This window comes from Pelecanus crispus, chromosome 1 (assembly GCF_030463565.1).
Source record: "Pelecanus crispus isolate bPelCri1 chromosome 1, bPelCri1.pri, whole genome shotgun sequence".
NCBI lineage: Eukaryota > Metazoa > Chordata > Aves > Pelecaniformes > Pelecanidae > Pelecanus > Pelecanus crispus.
Window position 1 is genome coordinate 192,322,902 of NC_134643.1, and position 23,869 is coordinate 192,346,770.

The following is a 23,869-nucleotide window of genomic DNA, read 5'->3' on the forward strand; positions in this document are numbered from 1 at the left end:
ATACACTATCTTGCAAAGTATTAAGGTGGCTAGGTAAAAGCATTACATTGCAGTCTGAAGGAAAGGGGGACAGCATTCCGAGGAAAGCCAAAAAGAGACTTTTGGAGCCTCCAAAGTAGTCAAAAGCAATGCACAATTAGCACTGAACAGTGGAACCAAAAGGTTACTCAACGATACTGAAGGGAAGGAAAGTGTGTACAGAGGTGGCACCATAGGAAGATGGGTCTGCAGAACAGTCATTAAAGAAGACAGCTCGGACAGTTCTCATGGTCTAACAGATAATGAAGGTTATAAGGGAGCCCACTGCCAAAACAGCCATAGTTAGAACAAACAGGGAGACACAGAATCCAGATGTAAAGCTCTTTTCTTATGAGGGAGATTTGATGCAGGAAGAGGGGCAGTAGTGAAGATGATTGTGTGATGAATTGTCTAGGTTTTTTGAGTATATTGGCATGAACTAAAGGGTACCATGCAGTAAGCGAAACAGCATAGCCACTGCCATTCTGCCTGAAAGCACCTTGGACAAGACCATGAACACAGAGCAGGGTGGAGACCCACACAGTAACCAGATGTATTTTGAAGTACAAAGTCCAATGCAAAGTTGGGATACCATCCCAGATGGATCCTTGGAGCTTTTTTGCCTCCCTTTTCGAAGTCTAGGCTTAAAATCCTGATAAACAGTCCACTTCCCTAATACATAGTTCTTCACTCATATAAAACAAATGCAGGAAATGCCCATCTATCTGGGTGTATGGCCTCAGCAGCATGGATACAATTTGCAACAAGTAGGCTTAGATTACACCATACATAAAAAAAAATAAAAATGCATGCTATGGAAGACTTAAAATGAAGTTTGGTTTGGTTTGTTGCTGGGGTTTTTTAAAAAAAACACAGTATTTTGGATGAAAGAGGAACCAGAAATAACAAAATCACCATGCAGTAAAAGAAAAACAGCTTTTCTAAAGGGTGAACTATGAAGGAGGTCAAAGAAAAAAAAAATTATTTAGCGAGACAATTGAGAGAAACAGGGTGGCACATCATGAATGCCGAAAAGGGCGACATATAACCGATAAGGCTTCTTCAAAGTTTGGGCACATGCACACTCTGCAGTGTAAATATGCGCACAGACATCTGACATAAAACTTCTACTGTTCTTTCAGAGGTTAGAGTCATTTAAGAATCACAGTATGTTTAGCTCCTTATATACTACTGAATATTAGATTGCATTTGTTTTGACGTACACTCAACAATATCCCTCCCATGAACTAGAATTGGTCAGCAGTGTTTGACTGTGTATCAAGTATGGCCTCAGAGGACTGGAAAACATTTCTATCCGTGGAATGTTTCTAGCAGACAAGTGGAAGTGAAGAAACAAAAAGAATAAGCATAATGGGTCCCAACCCATCCTTAGGATTTCCTGCCCCATATTAGTTGTAAATTAAATACCAGCTTTCTAGCTAATGAGGCAAAAGAAAGTAATGTTGTATTTAACTTCAATCTAGCTTTATTTTCCAACTCTCTTAATAAACTGATCCAAAATTAAATATTATATACGTTTATATCTATTTTTTATGTACTATAATATCTCTTCAATTTCAAACTCCTTCTGTTAAAGGATACTGAATGTTTTCCTTTTAGTTCAAGCACTCTAAACAGGATATAATTTTCCCATGCCACAAAAAGAAGAAAAGCTCATGAGGAAACTGACTTTTAAAATATGTTTCTCTTAGTAATTACAAGGTATGAATTTAATAGGGAAGCATTTTGCATGACATTTTTGTCAAAAAAAAAAAAAAGACGAGGTTAAGCTCTTTACAGGATGAAACACTGTTTGCATTCTATAGTCGTGCTCACACATTACCTTTCCTGTAGTTTCTCATCAGAGATCTGTAATTCTTCTTTTAAGTTTTGGTATCTATCTTCCCTTAACAATCTGGTGCCATCATAGAGAGTCAGTTCTCTGTCATGTATTAGTCTGTTTGAAAATAAAGAATAAGCTTTATCTAGCCTTTGATTACTTTTTAAAATACTTATATCAACTCATGCTTTTTTGAAAAGCTGCCTCAGCCAACATGGGTCATAGTAGAAAGAAAAAGCTATACCAATTTAAGATGCATCCAGTTGTGAAGGTAAAATAATATGCCTAAGTAAACAGTTTCAGTGCATAGTCAGTTAGTCAACTTAGTTTTAATAGATATGGTAAGAAAATGAAAAACAAAAAATTCTGTCTTACCAGTAGTGTGCATAAATGGCATGAAACAGCCATTCTGTTATACTTGTACCAAGTAATATATTTGTTTTGTTTCTTGAAGCAATATATTTCAGTTGGCTTTAATGATTAACATACATACAGACCCAGGTTTTATTTTTTTTATGCAAAAGTTGATTAGATATAATGCATGCACATGTCAGAAGAAAAACCAGAAGGCAAAGCTAAACTGATTAAAAAGGGAAAAAACAGGCAAGCATAATTCTCTCTTCTACCCTTCTGCAAATATATATAATAAAAGAAGGCACAAAATGTTTTTACAACCTGCTTTTAAAGTTGGTGATGCCCTTTAAGTTTGCAAAAGACAGCATATGATGCAGGCACGTGAAATAGCAGAAAAGTTTGACCTGACAGTATAGATTATTATTAACATAGTATTTACTATTACTACTTCTGTTCTGCAAAGTTTAATTTATTTTTTATTGAATTATGAAATAATGTTTAGAAAGAGTTCTTTGCAAGCAATATAAAATATACTTTTACATATAACTGTAATGATCACATTTTATTTAGAAGCAGAATGCATTCAAAGTATTTTAAACATTTTCTGACATCTTGCCTTTTCAAATCACTGCACAAATATTACCAATTTTTAGATTTCATAAGGTCAGAGTAAAATCTAGCTCATTCTCCAATTCAGACTTGCATTCTGTATTTGCAAAGAGCTGAAATTTCCTGTTATTACAGACTTACAAAGAACATGAAAGAATTGCTTCTGCTTTTAAGTATGTAAAGAGTGAACATTACATACTCCATGAAACTTCAATGCTCAGCTTGATCTTTACTGTATTCTTGAAGTTATAGAGTCATATTCACCAGAAGGGACTTAATTCCTCAGTATGCAGGCGCTCAACAAACAGATCGCGCGCACCCAACTTATCTGTGCTCACATCCTGACCTTTGAAGTACAGCTAGAGTGCCAGGGTTAATTCGATGAATGCCATCAAGAATAACAAGCTTTCCTTCCAGAGCAGCAGTAACAAGTGGCGATGGTCTCCAAGCAGTGTCTCCATTAGGAAGAGTATACCTTTGCTGTAGCAAATCTCTAGCTGTCATATCCTGCAAATACCAATTAATCAGAAAAATATATTTATGCTCTATTTTCTTCATCTAGAGGTACATGCTTTCTCCTTAAAAACCTGCATTCTGTTTTTCCTGAGAATATACCCAAAGAAGATTAGCAGAAAATCTTCAATTACTTTTCCAAAGACTATTAGAAATATACACACAAATCTACACGCACATTATGTTAAACAGTCTTTGGAAGTTCTAGGCTTGCCAATAGCACCTCTTTGAAACCAGAACAAAAGCCTTTTTTCCACCCCCACTTACTCGTAAGGCAAGCATATCACAACTTGTACACAGCTTTGTGTACAGAAGGGGGCAGCAATTTACACCTGGAACAAACGAGTCACTTACTTCATATAGAAGTCACCTGAAAGAGCAAAGATTTCGTCATCAACCTTGAACACAAACTAGCATGACATTTCACCTCTCAGAAGGAAAATGCAGCGAAAGCATCAGAGAATAAAGGACCGAGTAAGAAAGAAGCCAGTAACACACAAAATATCAAAAGCACATAGCATATCACAAAATAATGCTTAAGGGATAAACCAAAACCAAAGGCAAAATCTAGCATAGACTCCAGCACAGATATTTTAGATGTTTCATTATAACAGGTAAGCACTAGAGCAACAAAGATGTAATAGTCATTTTGTGAAGATGAAATTCCTTCCTCAGGCTGTGCTGTGAGCACAACTTAACGTAAAATCAGATGAGAAAAATATTTTCTATTGTAGCTGTAGCTTTTGCATATGTTCTTTTCACAACTATAAACCCTTTGAACTTTCAAGAATAAAAATAGAACACATTACGTCATATGGCCTGAATCATTTCCTCTTTCTACATTTCCTTAAAAGCCTTAAAATAACAGGACAAAGCCTGGTTCCTTCAGTGCTTCCACATTCGTGTAATATAAAGTTCCACATTCAAACCCACAAAACCAGACCGTATTTTTATTGTTGTATTTCTGGGGTTTTTTTACTGCTGTGTTTGCTCTTTTCTATTTTATTAATGAACTGGACTAAAACCAGAACATGAAACATTTTTTGCAAAGCCAGAGAAAAATCTAAGTGTTTTCAGGACTTGCATCAGAAGTATGCATTCAGTAGCTAGTAAAGACTGTATAAGTGAATTATTTAACTAATACACCTGATAATTCACCTTTAGAGGAATGAAACAACATACAGTATGAACCTATTTGGAGTCTAGTATGTTATATAGAATGTCCATCTGTAATTCCAACAATGACTTGAGAACCATGCATTAATTTCCTGGAGATAAACTCAGAAGTGTATTTTGCTGCAAAATATTTTCTGAAATATAAAATGAATGTTTATACTGTAATTTAAATGGTTGAATGAGATTCAATTTAGTGATGCATTAAAAAGAAGTATCATTTGCTAACAGCTGCACAGTTTCTGTAAGGAATTTGTTTTATGGCTAAGTACCTGCCCAGTGACTTATTGTTTCTATTTATTTATTCTAAACCAATTTTTAAAATAGGATTATGAGATACAGTATTATAATACTCTAACACTAAAAATCCCTCCCTTTGAAGGGAAAGTAATAGAAATATATGAATTATTTTTTTCCCCTCATTTTGGGCTAAGCAATGGCAATATTATATTACCTTATGAAACAAAATGCTTACTTTAATTTGTAACAGTCATTGTAACTTACGTGTTTTACATTGGCTTTATTTTCTAAAATACCTTGCATACAGGAAAGAAGTAGTTTAGGAGAGAAAACAAGTAGGATAACTTCTGTTCCACTTCCTTTCGTAGCTACAGCAATACAAGCCTCCAACCTAGCCATTTTTCATGGCTCACAGTGCTAATCACGTTCTTGGCAATTATGAGGTGAAAAATCTATGTTTCCTGCTTTGCATGCCAGTTTGGACTCACATTTTGTTTAGTATTTCTCAAATAAAAATTGGAAGGAATTTGTAAAGAAAAATGATGAGGTGAGGTCATGCAGAAAAAAAAAGAAATCCTAGAAACAAAAACATGACAATACACAAACACTAGTGCTGTGCTTAAAAGACTGTTTTTGCTGGGGAAGAAAAGGAACAAGTTGCTGGGAAACTGTTGTAACATCACTTTGAATATTGCTTTTTTCCTCCCCCTGAAACTCTGAGGGGAGAAAATGTTTTATTTTAAACAATTTAAACCGAAATTTCCCTAACTACAGTCCACAAAGAACTAGCTGGCTGCTGCTTCTCATTTGCTGTTGCTTAACTGCATTAAGAGACAACTTAAAAACAAACCTTTCCTAATCAGGATGAGTTTCCTTTGTCAGCAAAGGAATTCATTCCTACATGGAATTGCATATAATGAGACATCCATAGAATGATGTCAGATATTACAAATGAGACGGGAATTGTTCTCTGAGCCAGCTGTTAGTAGAAGAGATGGTCTATATGCTCAAAAGGTTAGGGAACCCTTGGTTTAGGTAAATTTGATTCTCATCGCACAACACAAAAGCTTTTAGAGGTTTTTTCTGTGAAATCAATATAAACAGCTATGCCTTTTCACACTATTCAAGCCCTTAAATCAGCTTCAGATGGAAAGAATGATGAAGCAAATATTAAAACTAAAAGTTAAAATTATACATATAAAAATCTGAGAATTCATTTCTTCACAGAGCCTGAAGAAAAACAGTGCTATTGCTTCAGACCAAGGATAAGTACCCCACTACTTATTTTCGTGCCTGCAGAAATTATTGGGAAATAAAAATGAACCACAGGACAAACGAAAGCCTCCTTAATTTTAGACATGGATTTAGGACAATATCGTGTGTCTCTCAAAAAAGTGAACCAAAGTAGAAAAATCTGCTAAATTCACAGCATTATCAAACTTCTCATAGCCTTCACTGGTCCAGGTCATTACTGCTGAACTACTGTATGAATTAATACATTTAACATTTGTTCTGTCATTAAATTATCCTATTACTTTGCTATGCAAACCCCCTGATGTGTTACTATATATTTTAAGAAAAAAAAAAGCATTCTTAAAACTTATCAGAAGATGTATAGCTCAGCTACATTCAATCATTTTCTTACATACTGCTTCCTGTAAAAACTTTTGAGATTATGTAAGACATTGCACATAGGAAGTATCTAGACGTATAGACACACGTGGATCTTTTGTAGACTTGTCTACACAGGAATTTATAGTGAACGAGCTCACAGTTATTTATTTGCCTTAGCGATACTGTTTGATATCACCAAAACGCCTCTCTGTAAAAACCCTCTGCCCTTTGAACTTGACCAAACCCTGGTGAAACCAAAGGAAAGGTTCATTTTAGTGGGAAATACTTCAAACCCTTCATCTAAATTTATTTCTGTAGGAATTACAGATCCCTCTGAAAGAAAGATGCTTACTGAATTAACTAATTTAATTGTCAGCTCTTCTCATGTGTCTCCAAAAAGCAAATCGCCTGCTCCTATTCAGCGAAGCCGTACTAATCAAAGGTAGGATGTTGAAAAACAGTGGCTATTTTTTTAACCAAGTAATTGTCTAATTTTGCTGGTGAGTACCCAATATTGTATTGCATGCAACAAAACAAGTGTTAGGGTGTGCCTGTCCTTAAGCAGGTTTGTCAAGTTGCAAAAGTTACTTTCCTGGGATAATTTAAAGATAGGTTTACAGTGACAAGAGCAGAGAGAAGTATGCAGGCTAGCCGGACACACTCAGTTCTGGCTCAGAAACTACACACCTATCTTAATGTACCACTATACGGAAGGTAATAGGTGCTGCTGGGAATCCAGGTATATTACTATGAACATAACATCGCATTGATGAGGATACGTAGCTTCAGACGCCAAATCTGCTTGCACCTGGCTGCATTAAAGTGTAAGAAAAGGGCAGAAGTCATCTGTCTGACTCCATCTATGCAGGCACAGTTTCAGAGTCTGCGCCTTTATCAGCTGAAGCCATATAGGGGGAAGGAAAAGCAGCGGGATCCTGTCTGGGGAGGTTCTCAATGGTGCAGGAAAACATAAAATGGACTGTCTTTCTTTTTTCATCATCAGCAGTATTTCTCTTTGCTATTTTCTCTCACTTGTTGTCTGTTTCAATCCTTAAACCCCACCATCCATTTCTGTCAGTGTCCCTCTCTCTCCCCACATGCCATTGCACTTCCAAATCAGCTGCCACTGCCATTTCTCCCTTTAGAGGTCTCCGTGCTGCCTGGGAAAAATTTAAAGCAGCAAAGGGATGGAAGAAAGAGACCAATATATTGCATTAAATCTGCTGGCAATGTTCCCCTGTAGCATTGCCAGTTATCACTTACAACTGTAAATCCTGTGATATTTGGTGTATTTTTTCTCACAAGGTCATGGGAGCCTCTTGACTTCATTCCTCAAGGTTATGGAGAAAACCTTATACGTGTGATCTCTACTGTGAAAAGCTAGCAAATTAATTAATTAATTCTACTTTTTAATCCTGTAATTTTTCAGTTTATGTCATGAGGTTAGCGTGTATCAAGATCTAAGACTGACAATTCTTTCCAAACACGTACTGAGTGACCACGGGCTATGGGAGAGCACTATTAAGCATGACAGAGCTTGGGGTTTGCAAAAAAACTCTAGTGCTGTGAGAAAGCCTGAAGCACTGTCCAGGTGAAATCAAAGGGGAAACCCCTACATGTACAGCAGCCCCACTGTGCCATGTTTACCACACTGTGAGAAAACTGACAGCTCCATAACCTTCATTCCCTTATTATTCTGCACGTTCAACCCTCCTGGAACCATTACTACTACTTCTATGTTAATCTTTTTAAATACAAACTGTACATTTTACTTAGTAAAAACATTCACTCTGCCCTTACTTTTTCAATTACTGTAAATGTCTTCCAACTCATGAAAAATGCAGCTAGAACAAGCAGCTCCTTACCACCAACTCATGAAAAATGCAGCTAGAACAAGCAGCTCCTTACCACCACCTTCAAAGCCCATGGACACCCTTACGACTGCTCCAGTTCTTCCTTCTTGTCATTTTACCCCATGGCTGCCATTTTGAGGCAACTACGTCAACTGCCTGTGCATGTCTCAAACAGTCTTAATACATACTTCGCCCAAAATATGTCTTTAAAGGCACAGCTGTACTAAGACATAACATAAATAAATTGGCAACAATTAGGCTAAGGGCAGAAGAAGATTACTGTCTGTTCCTTATAGCCGTATGAATCATGAAGTTAATATTCATTGAATGTAATACGTGTATATTACATTTAAACACCAGCCCTCATTTTATATTTCTAGGATGCAACATTTTTTAACATGGAACCTTATCTGCTAATCTCTACTGCAACACAGTCCCACCACAACTGTAATTGTCAGACTAAACAGAAATGTAGAAAAAGAAAAGGCACAGAATTTATAATATTAAAATGACACTTGTTAGGCATCAGAAAAAATAAACATGTAAGAGGATATTAGGCAATCTTGACAGAAGAAACACATCAAAAAAAACCCAGAAGAAAGATTAAGCCTACAGAACATGAGAAACAACTTTAGAACAAATTCCCCAAAAAGATAAAACCCATTATGTATTCTCAATACAATAAAGAAACTGTCTTCCATAATAATAAAAAAATAGTATCGATAATGGAGAATTCCATTTTAAGATTAAACAGTGTATGGACCAAAAAAAAAAACCCTCCAAAAACCACAAAAGGTTTCCCAGAGGTATTCAACATGCATGAATTACAAGTGGTCACCACTCTGACCTAAAGGCAGGAAACGTACTTCAAAAGGGGAAAAAACCATCCAAAACCAAGACAACACAAAGACAAAGTTTTCTTTATGACACTCAGTCATGCCAAATCACAGAATGAGTTGTCAACTCTCTACAGCTAGGAGAAAGACCACTGTGTTAAACTATTCTCCTTACATTTTATTTAGATTACCTCTCTTTCACATTCACAATGAAGTCAATAAAATTGAAGGAAAGCAGTATCAGGGCTAGTTTATATGTAAAAACGTTGTACTATCTATATTGCTGCCCAGTACCCCCTCTGTTTAGGCTGGCAGTAAGAAGAGATCTTAGATGAGCATTCTAACAGAGAGAGTAAAAAATGCTCTATAATGATCAGAAAACTTTGCTATCTTTGAAATCTTTGCTATCCTTTATTTTTTTAACCCATATCAGTGATTATCAGTGATTTTAAAAGCTGCAGCTGTATATGAACATGGCTCATATTTAAAGCATGATCATCAGCAGATAGTTTACTTACCTGGTACAGCATGATAGGTTCTATGCTGTATCCCAGTATATCAGCAAACTCCTTAGCAAGAACTGTTTTGCCACAGCCCTAAAAGGTTAAAAAATAAGAACTAGATTATATTCTAAGGAACATGGGGAAGGAGGCAGAAAAGAAATTTAAATTCTTACTTTTCCTCCAATTAGACACATATCTTTAACCATATGGGACTGCACCATTTCTGCCAACAGTTGATTATGGCTGGAAGTCCTTATGAAGGTATCTGACTGAGGATGCTTTTTTAACAGCCCAGTCCCAGCTGGAACCTGTAAGGAGAAAAAAAAAAATCAAAATGCTAAATAAGCTATACTGTGATAACTCTAGGCTTTGCACGGACTGGGTTACGCTTCTCAAAATTACTGTAATATTTTGCTGATGATTGTCATCCATCAAACTTAAATCTTTCACTTAAAAACATTCAATCATATAATTTCTAATAGACAACCTCCTTCACACCTCCTTCGCCCAATCTTCATGAAAACAAAAAATAACAAAATGTGAACCAATTAAATTACAGCACTGGGGTCTGCAAAGAACGTGAGGCTCTTTGTGCTAGAGACAAAATATAAAAACCACCAATATTTATTGCTCCTCAGAGGAACACGTAAGAGAAAGAGCAATCTGTATTGTGAAAATCTGAAGGAGCTACTCTGACCAGAACTTTGGAGAGTTTCAATCATTCCCCATGTTAAGGCACTTGCTCTATTTCCACTTCCCATTTTAGTCTGGGAACCGTTTCATCAGCAAACTCCTTATGCCCTCCTGTTCCCAAAGAGACATTCTGCAGACCTGTTTTCAGAAGGTATCACCTACATTTCAAACAAAAGCAAAAATCTTCCCCTCAGAAAAGAGCTGAATCAGGTCCCTACAGACTCACCTTTTTCTGACAAATTCCCATTTCCTGCTGTTCCCCTTTTCACTTTGTCATGGTACAAACTCTCTGGATATTCCTCACCAATGTTAATATGATCTCTCTCTGACTCCCACTAATTCACCTTCTTTACAGACTCTCTAGACTCTCCAAATTCAACATCAACTTCAAATTCTCAGATCAGCATCTGTTTCCTGAATAAGACCTTATTTCACCACCTAGCAGGTCATAAACTTCATTGGAAGAAACTCAAACTAATCATATTTGATGTGATTACTTTTGTTCCATTTTCCCAACATCCTGTCGGAACATTACCAAGCATTCATTAGATTTTATTTGAAGTGTAGACAGACTATTGTTTTTGTTAAAAGAAAAAGAGAAAGCAGCACCAAGAGCATTTGAAGTACTCTCTGTTACTCTAATCCAATAAAAAAATATGAAATTTAGAGGCTTTTCTTTCATCTATTCTTTAGCATTTCTTTTAACACAAGAAAATTAAATTAATCTCATGTAGGAAAGTATGAGTCTATCTAGAAATAAAATCTTGTGTATCCATAATCTAATATTCCAGTATCTAAATGCTAAATAAATATCTATAATAAATATCATGTGTTTATCAAAAAATATTCATTGCAAATGAGTTTTAGTATCGAACTGTAAGTGTCATATTCTCGATGAGATGAAAACAAGTTAATGATATCTAAAAATATATACATTTCAATGAATATATAAATTCATACCTGGAACGTCACTTCTTTTTCACCAATCTGGACAGTTACATCAGCCTTGAAGGGTTTGTTTCCTTGTACACTTTCTACTTTTGTAATCCTTCTGGGAAGCAAATGGCTTTTTGAATCTTGAAGCTCAAAACGCTGTGGAATTAGGGAGTGGGAGAAATTAGTTATTAAATACAGCTTTCTGGTTTTTAAAACCGTTCCTTCTGAAAACCAGGCCAGAAGTATATTCAAGAATAATTGCTTGTGAAGTCCTAAATCCATTTACTTTACTTCAACTTTTACTTCACATACCTGCGTTCACATTCTTGATGGCCTATATATTTTACATTTAAAACGAAAGCAAAAAGATTGTATACCATCTACTTACTCTGACTGTAGTGACAGATGTAAAGTGAAAATGTCATATGGTGATTTTGCCAGGTCTTAGCCTGACAGACCAAAATAATAAGAGAAACGGATGATAGCCCTTAGCATGTGTAATAATAGATCACCTACCTCCACAGCTCATTATAACCAACTGCAGATTTAAACATCTGGCTACCAATAAAAATAACCATCAAACATTATGTTTACTTAGCTCCACAGCCTTATCATACAATGAAAATTGAGGACAACCTGTACAAATTAAGCCTTCAGCATGTTCTGGGTATATCAAGGACAAAAACCCATGCATCTGTCTTCCCAATCCTCTTTTGAGCATTATACTCTATTTTATGCTGTATATAGAAAGCATGAAAAACATCTAAAAAATCCTGTAAAAAGTCTATTTTGTTGGGGAAGGGGAAGTCATACAGGGGGTTTATGCACCAAAAAGCCACTAACTGAAATTACTGAACTCATAGAGCCATTTTATTCAACAGAATGAAAGCTGAGTAAACAAGAGAAAAAGGAGTATTATCCAAGTCCTTAGAGTTCTTAGAAAAAAAGGGGGTTTTAAACAGAAGTCACTAATGTAAAATAATTCTTTAAATGCATGTAGTTTTATTACTAGTAGGATTCACAGCACCGCCTATTAAAGTTTAGAAAGAAAACTGAGATGCATTCATACAAATGCGTTGGCTCTTCATTACTTTGTAAATTCCCAATCTGGAACAAGAGCCTACAAAAATTTCATGTTTAAACATAAATTTAAGATAAATGTGCTTGACTAAGGGGCTGCACCAAATTATATTCTTATTGTAACAACTGAGTCTACTTCCGACACCATTAAATGTTTAAACAATAACAGAGGACAGGAATGCCTACTGAGTAGTATCTCAAACTATGATTCTAAGAAATGCTCCAACTATGATTCTGTGAAATGAACTACAGATGTTCTCACTCTTATGTTCATTAGTAAATTGCAATATTATTACTAAGTTAATGGCATTTTGGATAGGGACAAAGCTGCTCATACATGAAATTGCAAACTGCTTGTACACTAAGAACCCTTAGTCATACACCAACAAAAGAAAATAACTGTGAGCAAGCAAGAACATTACCTGCGCCAGCAACCTCTGTATCAAACAAGGAAGATTCGGAGACAGCAGCAGCAGACCTTGTACACAAAGGTCTTGGAGTCTAAAATTTCTAAGGTGTTTTTTGGTTTGTTTTTTTTAGGGGGGGGGTTTGTTTTGTTTTGTTTTCTTAAAACATTGTTGAGGGTTCTGCAGCTAGCCTTTTAGACCCTAAACTAGGACAGTGAAAGAGGACTGTCTATCTCTGTACAGATCCTAACTGAGTTTATACAACTTGAATTCATCTAACTGAATTTGTACAATTTGAATTCATCACATGTAAGCACAGAGATGCTGCTGAAATGGATAATGTAGTAATTGAACAAGCTACCACACTTACACCTGGACAGGAGCAGCCAACAAAACTGTTTGTGGCTTTCAGAGTTAGACAGATCTCTTTGACACAGTTCTTCATTTAACAAAACTGTTTGTGGCTTTCAGAGTTAGACAGATCTCTTTGACACAGTTCTTCATTTAGAATTATGATAGCTAAATATGGAATCAGAGTGGCATGTAATGGATGTACAACACAGTAAACATTCTTCTGCCTGAGCAACTTCCTCTACACAAAGTCCAAGTTCATAGGTGCAAAGGAAAAAATTTTCTGTAGCTTGGAAGGACAACTATTGAGCACATTCAGTATAAGAAGGATTGGAAGATACTTGGAGAGTCTGAAGTGGGCAGCCTTAATTGGCTCAGACTCAAGAGGAAAGAAAAGGCTAGCCACCAAAACCAAGGGAAGTGGTTTGGCAGTCCATAATCATCAGAGGCCACACTCCATATGCCTAGAAACGTGTGAGAAAAGGCACACTGTAAAAATTAGAAAAAAGGAAAAAGAGGGATTCTGACCACTTGGAAGTATCTAATGATCAGTTATGTCTCAGCATGGAAATTGCAAAGAATACGCTGGTGATCCAGCTGGTCAAAGGAACAGAGAGCTTAAATGAGACGTATTTGCAGATAACCACTATGCTGAACCTACAAGACAGCTAAGCTATCCAAAAGAGGCATCCAAAGGCAACTGATCTTTCTTGATGATTCTCTGCATTGGAAGGAAAGAGAATTTTTCAAGGAACAAGAGGACTGAACTGTTTCACAAGAAGCAAAATATGAACTGCAAGTGCAAGATGGGATAGATAGGTGCAGTCTGAAGGACAGATTCCACTACGATGGTATGTATTGGCACTAAGAGCATTTATTAATGCAAACCCCCGAAGATTGTAAGTTACTTTGGGGGGAATAAAAGAGAAACAAATCCTTCCTTAGACCAAAATTTCCAACAGAGATATCTTAGAAGTGAACAGAATTCTCTAGACAAGAAAGAAGATTCCAGTTTTCTGAACTATTAGCCAACTCTCTGCGAGAGAGTGCCTACATAGTCTGAAGATTCCCTACTGCAAGGCAGAGAAACAGTTTTTGAGGAGGAGGTCAGCTAAGATTGAAGTGGGTGTGCAAATAATACAAAAATGAGTCAAAGGGAACAAAAAAGCTTTTATTTGATATAAGAACAAGACAGTAAACACAGAATTAATCAAGGCATAAAAAAATGAAGACAAATTGTAGAAAGGTCTTAAGAGTGAAGTTAAGCACTTGGACAGTAGGCTAAGAGGGACTTGCTCATTTATTAAGACAAATCTGATTTATATGTTGTTTCTAAAATCTGATGGGAAGATTCTCTTGATTAGAGAGTGGGTGTTTCCAACACTGGGAAAAAAGGGCACACAAAAGGCATGTGAGAATTAAAAAAGCAAACCCAAAATCTCTGATGAATCTGAAGTAAAATACTAAAAGTTTATGGAACAATGAAGAAATAACTACTGAACAGTTGGAGTCTCTTACGAGCCACCAAACCAGCCTAAATGAAGATGGCCAGTTTTATAAATGCCTATCAGTAGTGTACGGGAAAGAAAACTTCAATCCTGTGGGAGACATCATATGTGCTTCAGCTTATTGTTTGGGAACGTTTAACAGGAGGCTGTTTTCCTTGAACGCAGTGATTTCTCTATATCTAAATCTTGTAAAGAAAAAGCTTAAATAAATTTTTACTGAATTTTTGCAATCACATTTCAAATGTTCATCTGTCAGTCAAAATAATTTGTCATGCCAATATTCCATGCAAGTACAGAATAATTTTAAAGGGCAGAATTCAAACCAAGCCATATTTTCCTTTGCGAGATCTTCTAAGTTGAAGATTTTCTGTAAGAATCAGAATAGAAATTGATACAGTTTCCAAAGTGCAGAAACTTCAAATAAGTGTACACAAAGGCATGTCATTCTCAAGTTTATTTTGGTACTTCTGTCCTGTCTGTTGCAAGCTAACTAACTAATGAATGCTGCAAACCATACCACTTGTACAAATATTCTGTATGGCAAGCAACTCTCAAGATCACTGCTGATGCTTGATTAGTGTGCTATCCATAAACACTTTTTTTGATGCTAACTACTCTGACACAAGGAGCCACATTTGTATCAAATGAAAAAGTTGGCTGATAGACAGAGATAGCCTAAGACAGGTTTTAACTCCAACTAGATCCACTCAACAAGAGATTTGCATTTCAAAGCATCTTCACACATCCAAGGCTAACACTGTAACCAAATACTTTCACTCACAGGGAAGGTATAAGTCAATATTTCACATTAATTCATTATCGAGAATAAGAATTATGAGGAATATCTAGGTATTGGTGGAGTCTCAGTGAGCAAGGAGGCACATAAGGAAAGGATTTACCCAAGCTGAAGATAATGTTTGGGAAGACAATGCCTGGAGAATATGATCTCTTCAAGAAATATGCACAGGGTCTAACAGCTGCCAAAACTAGTTGTTCAGCCTAACTACTGGCTGAAGGGAAGACATCCTGAAATTAAGATATGTTATCAGCTAGATTACTACTTCCCCATATCTGTCTCCAAGTCTGATGCCTAAACCTTACATTTTATTATATGAAATTTGTTTTTATTTTCTTTAAATGTTATCTGATACTAAGAAGTGATTCAATTCACACAAATTAACCCATCAATTGCAATTACACTTCAAGATTCATGAAAGCTAGCAGGTCATTCAGGACAACCTCCTTCAAACGCAAGGACTGTTCATCCCAAAACTCAGGAATACAAGTAGAAGACCAGCCTGGTTAAACAGGGAATACAGGACTGAGCTCCAAGGCAAACAGGCAGTATATGGGAGGTGTCAGCAGGGATGGGCTACAAACATTTATTTCCCTGACACATATGCTTGGTTTCAGGAAAAACAAAAATTCACTAGCTACAAAGTTGGTTATTTCTAAATATGCATGTACAAATAACTTCTAATTTTCAGGACTGAAAGAGCTGTGTAAGATGCTCTAAGCTGTGAATGCTAATGTTGAACAACGTCCATAACTCCTACAACATATTCAAAAATGAAAGAAAGCTGGCACTGTGCTAAAGTTTTAAAAGCATAGATGGAATAACCCAGCAAAATCATAGGCTTTGTAAGCTGTTATTAAACATGGACAAAACAACCAAAAACAGATCTGACCAACAACAAGCAACAAAAGGCCCTTAACGGTCAAATGCCAGAGGTATTTTTTAAGCATTTGACTACCTTAACCATGTAAGTAGCTACTTTCAAATTACTTAACCACTTAATATAATGGGGGGTTTTGTATAGTTTTGAACTGAGGTCTAAATATGCTACAGAACACAGAAGCTTCACCTTTCACTATAATGAAATCTACTAGCTTATGAAGGTTTTTTGTTAAATACTGTTTTAGCATCAGGAATAATGTAGCCATTTAGTTTACTTAAGATTTCTTTTTTTTTTTTTACAGAAGTAGTGAAGTAACGTTAGTCAGGAGAACAACTGTCATAATCCATCGCTCCCTGGCATTATAATATATACTTGCAATACTTACTTTTAATGCATCTTTGACTGCAGTCCTGCCTTCCTTTCCAAGGAAAACATTATAGGGGTAAAGCCGTTCAATAACATGCTGGACTGACATCATGGGAAAGGAATCCTAATTCAAATTAAAAAATACGAATTAAAAAAAATTATTGGCTCATTCTATCACCAGCCATTAACCTCAAAATCCTATATAGCACTGAACTTAAAATAAAATTGTAACAGCAATATACAAATGACCACTACATGCAGTATTCGATCAAATGTCAAAACAGGCATTTCTAAGGTGCAATGCATTATAATATAAATGTCTAAGTAGATCAGAAGAACTATGTCCTAAAAATTACTTTCTTTCCTGAGCATAAATGGTAGCTACAGTGACTGGCTCAGATACCTAAAGACATTTAAGGTTAGGAGAGACAAATCCCACCACAGGTAACTGAGTTTCATAGTACTACCAGAAAAGAATCGATATGATAAGAAATCTATATTAGAATAATATCTACTCATTCACAGCAATTTCTAGTATTTAAATTTGATTCTATTACATTGTACAGATTCTACTTAACAAATCAATTCCTAGAGATTTCTGAAGAGTTTCATCAAAACTGTTTTGTTTTGAAATGAGTTACTAAGTATGCTTGCACTTTCTACACAACATTGAAAACAACTTTTTTTTTCTTTACTATCTCCTTGTTAGTTGTAAGTATTAATTCTTTTGTCAGTTGCTGCCTGAACTAGACAAAGATTCAATTATTTTGCCACAGTAGTACAGAAAGAAATGGGAATACCATTATGAATACTCAAGAAACATATGCATAAAGCCTTTCATGGTGGAAAAAAGTGTTTGAAAAACCCTCAAGTAATGCTTGATTGATTGTTTCAAAAAAGACTTGCAAATTTTTAAGGACTAGCTGTGTGTAACACTGGCGAAAAACAGTCAGTGGACTGGCACTACTTTTTTAAGCCTTCAAAGTAAGTAAAAAGTAAATAACATAATTCAAATAAAATCAACTGATTTTCAGTTATACACTTGGATTTACATAGGCACCCAACTGAAAAAAAGAGTTGCTTAGAAATGAAATCAGGAGATGCATATTTTATGAAATGCGTAATTCAATTCATACTTATAATCAGTAATACTATTTATAATGTTCCATATTAAAAAAAGATCAGTAAAAATAAACCATTTGAGGCACTGTAGTAAATGTACTGCTTAAAGGATCAGGGAGCCCTTTATTGCATTTTAAAAGCCCTCTGTCTATATATAAAGACATAACATATAATTTGTCCACATTATCTCAAATTAATAATAATTACAATGGCTTGTATGAAATTAGCCTCTTCAGAACAGCACCCTATAAAAAAACTCTCCCTTTCAGTGGGCAGGACTTTTCAACCTGAGAAATACATTTTGGGACTATGTGAATCCATGATACAAGATAAGAAGCTAGTCATTACAATGCATTCCCTCCACACTTTTAAACGATTAAATCAACCAAGCTAGAAGATGGCAGTGACCCAGCATCTGAAGGAAAAATGCTGTAGCTAGAACAACTGAGAACAGTCGGCTTAGAAAACCAAGTGATTAAAACTAATTCTAAAAGAAACAGTTGTCGTCTACCTAAAAAAGACACTGTCATACAATGATAACAATTCACATTCTCTAATGTAAAATAAAATGCTTCCTTCATTCCATAGTTTAGATAATAGCTTAGGGCTCATTTTCCTTCCATTACTCTGAAAGCCATCTGGCATTCATTTAAAAATAATTTTTCACTACAGGGCTCAAAGAATAAAAAGTTGTAATTTATTTTAAAATCCGACATGTATTTCTTTCCTAAAGCCCTCTGAATACCGTTTCATTTCTCTGAACTTGAATTTTAATCACTTCTTAACATCTGATGTAGTATCACTAGTTCAGAAAAAAATTATGTTTGTAAGTAAGCAGCACAACTGAGGGGACTGAGCACACAGTAGCACAAGTAATTGGTATGTTTGGATGTATATAAGCCAATAAAATACGTAAAAGTAATCTGCCACTGAGCAGTACCTAGGTAAAATGATTGCACAGGACACACAACAGGGAATTATCCTTTCTACACACACTTGCACCTTGGAGAGAGGGTTTGAGAAGCTGTCCTGGTGTTCTACCCTGCTGGGTTGACCATATCTTCCTGCATGCAAAAGGGTACCAACCCCTCCCTCTCTTTATACAGACTTCATCACCCTGACTTCCTTCAGGAGGCACCTTCTGTTCTTATTTTAACTTTTTACCACATAATTATAAAGTCCAAGGGACAAAAGCCTGTCAGAGAAAGCAGAAAGACTGACACAGCTTTAGTCCTGACCTGCTTGATCTGCCACTGTGAACTCGGCAAGTGTACAGCTGCTGTATTTCCCTACAGACTGTAGCTGTCAGAAAGTATTGCATCTTCAGGTGTGCACAACCTGCACCTGCAGATAACCCTCTATGTCTATGTTTATTCTAAATCCACCAGCCAACCCAAAGATCTAATGTAGGCTTCATCTCATACAACTTAACTTTCTCCTATACCCACATTTGAATAGTTGTTTTGGGTCAATGGAGAGTAATAGGTGTCTCTGTAACGCAATCAATCTGATTTACATGCATACCATTAAATCAGAAGCACTTTTAGCTTGTGACATTTATTTCTCTCCACTGACTACCTCAGTGTCATCAGGTAAACTGTGACATCTGGCCCCTGAAGTCAGGTGAGACAATTTAGCAGAACATAAACCATTATTTTGAGCACTAAGATACATTTAATCATATCACAAATCTTGTGTCACGCCATACTTCGTCCTTCAGTCTTGCGCTATATACTTGGTTAAAGTATTATCCAGAGATATCTGACTGGGGCTTTTCTCCCTCAAACCATCCCTAGTTTTTTCGGGTTTATTTTTTAAATGTTCATGTTAGTCTTCTTCTAACAACACAAATAATCCAGATCTAATTTTGAGAAATTTTAAGCGCATATAGTTTCACAGCACATGTGTACGCACATACCAAAATCTGAACTGCAGCCGATAAGCTGTCTAAAGGAAAATCTGGAAGTCCCAGTGTAGAAGATTCTTGAGAGCAGAGAGTTGTAGCAAAAGACAGGAGCTGAGAAATTCTGCATAGGAAAAAGTAATTACAGAGTTTTATACATGCTATCTATATTTAAAATACTAAAGCGTAAAAACTTAAATACAGTATAAGATGCTGAAACCATTTCTGAGTGCAAATAAGTAAGGTGTGATTGAAGTTCTAAAGCATTAAGATTCATTATATGAAGGCTGCATACGAAAAGCTGTGTGAGCATACACCTACACATATTAAAAAACTTCTTCAGTTCTGGTCTCCATGCAGTGATAGAAGACACAAAAATAGCAAGGAATCCTGAAAGGACATTGCTTTTCTTCATTCATTCCATTTTTCTTTTTTTTTTTAATTACGAAAAATTACCTCTCTGTGGAAATGTTTGATCCAATTGAATATAATAGCTGAAGATGGTCCTGAAAATAGAACATAAAATCACAGAGTAAATTAATTTCGGGATCATACTGTGGGTCACAGCTCATGATATACGAGGCATTTTCTATTTTTCCTCTCTAGACATGAGGAGTCTACTCGCTCCTTGACACAGAATTAATTCTATTTAAAAAGAAGAAAGATTATCAAATCTTTCTTTTACGTAAGTTATTTTTCTGCTGCAGGATTCCTTGGCAACGCTAAGCCTGCTTTTCAGGAATTTATTAGGCCCCAGTATGAAAAATACCCTTTAAGATAAATTTATTCCCCAGCGATTCTTTTCAGAGGTGAGGTAAGTAAAACGTAACGTCAAAATATTAGCTGTACTCGGTACAGATAATCCAACTCTTCTGTAAGACACTTACCTTAAAGGGCAGATGATAAACATCTCTAGCTTGAAATCGAGAGCGAAGGGGTGGATCCAAAGGGTTACCAGAGTATTTAGGTACTGGCAGGCCCAACGCTATAACTCGAAAATCTTCACTAACCCGAACAATCTTCCATGAATCTAACTCTGATTTTGTATGATCCTAAATTAATTAAAATAAAGCAACAAGAAAAAAAAAAAAACAAACAAAAAACCCAAATATTACAACATCAAAAATTTATGATGACTAACCTGCTGATTGACTAACAGCCCTGGTCCTTCAGCCTAAATGCGGTAATATTCTCATCGTTCATTCAGAGGGGCTACAAAGCTCTGCACTAGTCAAATCTGTGAATGGTAAAAGCAAGCTTTTCCAAAATGAAAGTAGATAGAATGCTTGATTAGGTGCAGCTTTCAGGCCTGTAGCAATTTGACCGAAGACCCCTCATTATAACATTGTTTTCACATGGAATAGAAAATAAACAGACCACAAAATTTATTTTACTCTAAACATTAGAAGTGGGTTACCATGAGCAAGGCTTTTTCATTCTTTTTTCCCCTCCTCTTGTAACTGTAAAGGAGACTAAAATCTGCATTTCAAAAGTTTCACTTACAAATTATGCTCTATTATAAGCAATAATGCAGAACTAGACTCCTTCATGAGGACATTAAAAGTTGTATTTCAGTTGTTGTCATGTAAGAGATTCACTGCACACAGAAAATGTACTCCTTAGTCTTCCCACATCACAGTTAAGTCTTCCTTGAAACCATGAGTACATTTCCTCCAGACCTAGGTGTACAGTAATTATTTACACAGGAGAAGAGAAAATGAACAGTAGCTTATATAATGCAATTCCCCACACAATAAAACAACAATATTAGATTTAGTATTGTAGCAAGAGATTTATTTAATTCATATACTATTAGCAGTGTGCCTGAGGCACTCATTTCGAAATGTTTTATCATTAGGAAAGTGTTAAAAAGGAAAAAAGAAGAGGCAGATGCTTTGCATAATTGCAACCAAAGCCTATCTAAGTTTGAATTCTCTTTTTCAGTCTTTAAATATAATTACATTTTAAAAGCTTACTTTTCCAACAACTGTATCTACTAATTAAATATTATAAAAATGTTTTTGGAAAAGGCATGGATCAGAAGAATTGTAACCACAGATAAGAGGCATAAGAAATAATGATATATTCTCAGAAATCCACTACAGTACTTCAGCATAGTTGGCAACTTCATACAAATCAGGATCAATGACAGAAGGCTTATTACAAATTTCCTTCCTGTGCCACATGGGTCTGAATTACACACCTAACCACAGTTAGGTATGACAGACAGAAACATGAGTGAGCAGGGGTCAGACTGTTATGGGAGACTGACAGGTATGCAACTGGGAACTACAGTACATGAAAGTAAGATGTGGAGTACTAATGGAAACTGTCTGATGAAATTTACTGAGGTCCCCAAAAACCTGAAAGGTATTCACTCAAATTTAAGCAGTAGGGCTCAAAGCCCCCCAAAAAAGGAAAGCAGCAATGGCAGCAGACACTAAAATCCCATTTCGTATCAAATGAAAATTCTCTGACCATCTCCTGTAATTTAGATTGGCTGTTTACACACATTTTCATAAATTAAAGGCAAGACAGCACTGATGTATCGCTCATCTTGACCTCATTTTTTTGGTATCCTAACATTTTAGGAGTTTAGCACAACGCTATTGCAGTGTTGAAGCATTATCTGAACTTCATGGGAACAACTTCAACTTAAATCTCTTTTCACAAGTACATTTTGGTTACTCTCACATTGTGGCTTTCACATTTTAGAGACATACAGGCTTCATATAAGGTTAACATGGACTACTCTTTTTCACGTGGACAGACAACATACTGATGAAATGTTGTTGCTTGTTTTGTTGTTGCAAGCAGTAGTTTGACTTCTCACATCATTTTCACCCTGCCTATTTCATCCCACAGAACATCCCAGAAAAACCACCTTGCTGAGATTTGCCCCATTTGGCTCATGCATACATCTCCCCTTCATAATGGTATTTCAGCACTATCAAGGAAAACAAAAATGGAAAAACCAAACAGCATTTCCATACCTGCAGAAGTTTGTCGTAACGCTCTGCAGACATGAGAAAACGACCATCTTCAAGCTGCATTTCCCTATTCTCCAGCAAATTGTTTAACACTGGCAGGACATTCCGCTCAGCCTTCTCCAAACCTTCCAGCACGAGGATTCTGCCTTCAGTAGCCGCACGAACTGCACACTTTTAAGAAATAAAATCCCAGCATTATAATAGAAATAAACATTACATACCTCATTAAATCCTGCTGAAAAAGAACCTCCAGGTGCTTCCCAAAACAGTATTCTTTTCTATAAGAATCAATTAGATTCACATCAGTAGCAATCAGGAAGAGTGACAGCTGATTGCCGTAACAGTGCTACACATTCATGAGCTGGACTTTCATCTCCTAACTATTACACGGATTGACAAAAATAAATTCCCATATTTTGTACCAACAGAATAAAATGTAAAACCTTGCAGACATTTTAGTGTATACCCAGTATATATTAGTAAGTGGCACCTCTTCTTTTTGATGTTGCGTATTATTTGGTACTTTTCAGGTATTTTAACATGATCTAACAATTCTGGGACAGCTATTTATACAGAAAACATACAATCAAGGTGGTTTTATATGTTTACAATTATATTAAAATATTTAGAAAAAAGTCAGGTATTCCTTCAGATTGCTCTGGTTAGGCACCAGTGTAATTCATCCTCAGTACACTGCTTTAGTCTGACTAGAACATGTCTATTGAAACCAAACACGGATGATAAAAACAAAATAGTGCTACAAATAATCAGATGTTAAAAACTGTAATAAAACTAAGATTTAGAATTATACTCCCTGACTGAACATGGTCTTCTACAAAATCAGAATAAAAATGTAGCCATTAACTTAATAATCTTTGGAGCCTTTGGGATAGAAAGTTATTTCTTTTCTGTATTTCACTTTATTAGTTGTTTATATGTGGCTGTTTATTTAAGTGCATAATGTGGAGCCAAAATGTAAAACTAAACTCTGGTGCTGGTAATTTTGTGCAACTTTCTTGCAGTCAATGACATTCACTCAGCTAAATTAACTACACTTCATATCTAATGTTCACAATTACTGTCCAGTAAAAGACTCTGAAACTCATTGCATTCTTGTCTACTTCCAATTTGCAAAAGTTTAATCAGATTAATAATGGGGCAGGTTTAGGCACAGGCAACATTCAGAGGCACCAAAGAGTCTTCCTTTGCATTCCTATTACATTTTAACACAATTTTAGACACAAGCACAGTTGCAAAGGGAGAACAAATGAAATCTCTTCC

General features: G+C 35.9%; 1 protein-coding gene across 1 annotated transcript in view; it reads right to left on the reverse strand.

The window, feature by feature from the left end:
- Positions 1-23,869, reverse strand: part of VWA8 (von Willebrand factor A domain containing 8) — a 103,817-nt gene that overhangs the window by 54,895 nt on the left and 25,053 nt on the right. The window contains exons 4-13 of the mRNA XM_075710520.1: positions 22,592-22,759; positions 20,486-20,650; positions 20,055-20,104; positions 19,614-19,722; positions 16,593-16,697; positions 11,207-11,338; positions 9,727-9,861; positions 9,569-9,646; positions 3,168-3,328; positions 1,862-1,975 (exon numbers count right to left, since the gene is read on the reverse strand). Coding sequence (XP_075566635.1) covers positions 1,862-1,975; positions 3,168-3,328; positions 9,569-9,646; positions 9,727-9,861; positions 11,207-11,338; positions 16,593-16,697; positions 19,614-19,722; positions 20,055-20,104; positions 20,486-20,650; positions 22,592-22,759 — 1,217 coding nt within the window. The remainder of the gene's footprint in view (positions 1-1,861; positions 1,976-3,167; positions 3,329-9,568; positions 9,647-9,726; positions 9,862-11,206; positions 11,339-16,592; positions 16,698-19,613; positions 19,723-20,054; positions 20,105-20,485; positions 20,651-22,591; positions 22,760-23,869) is intronic.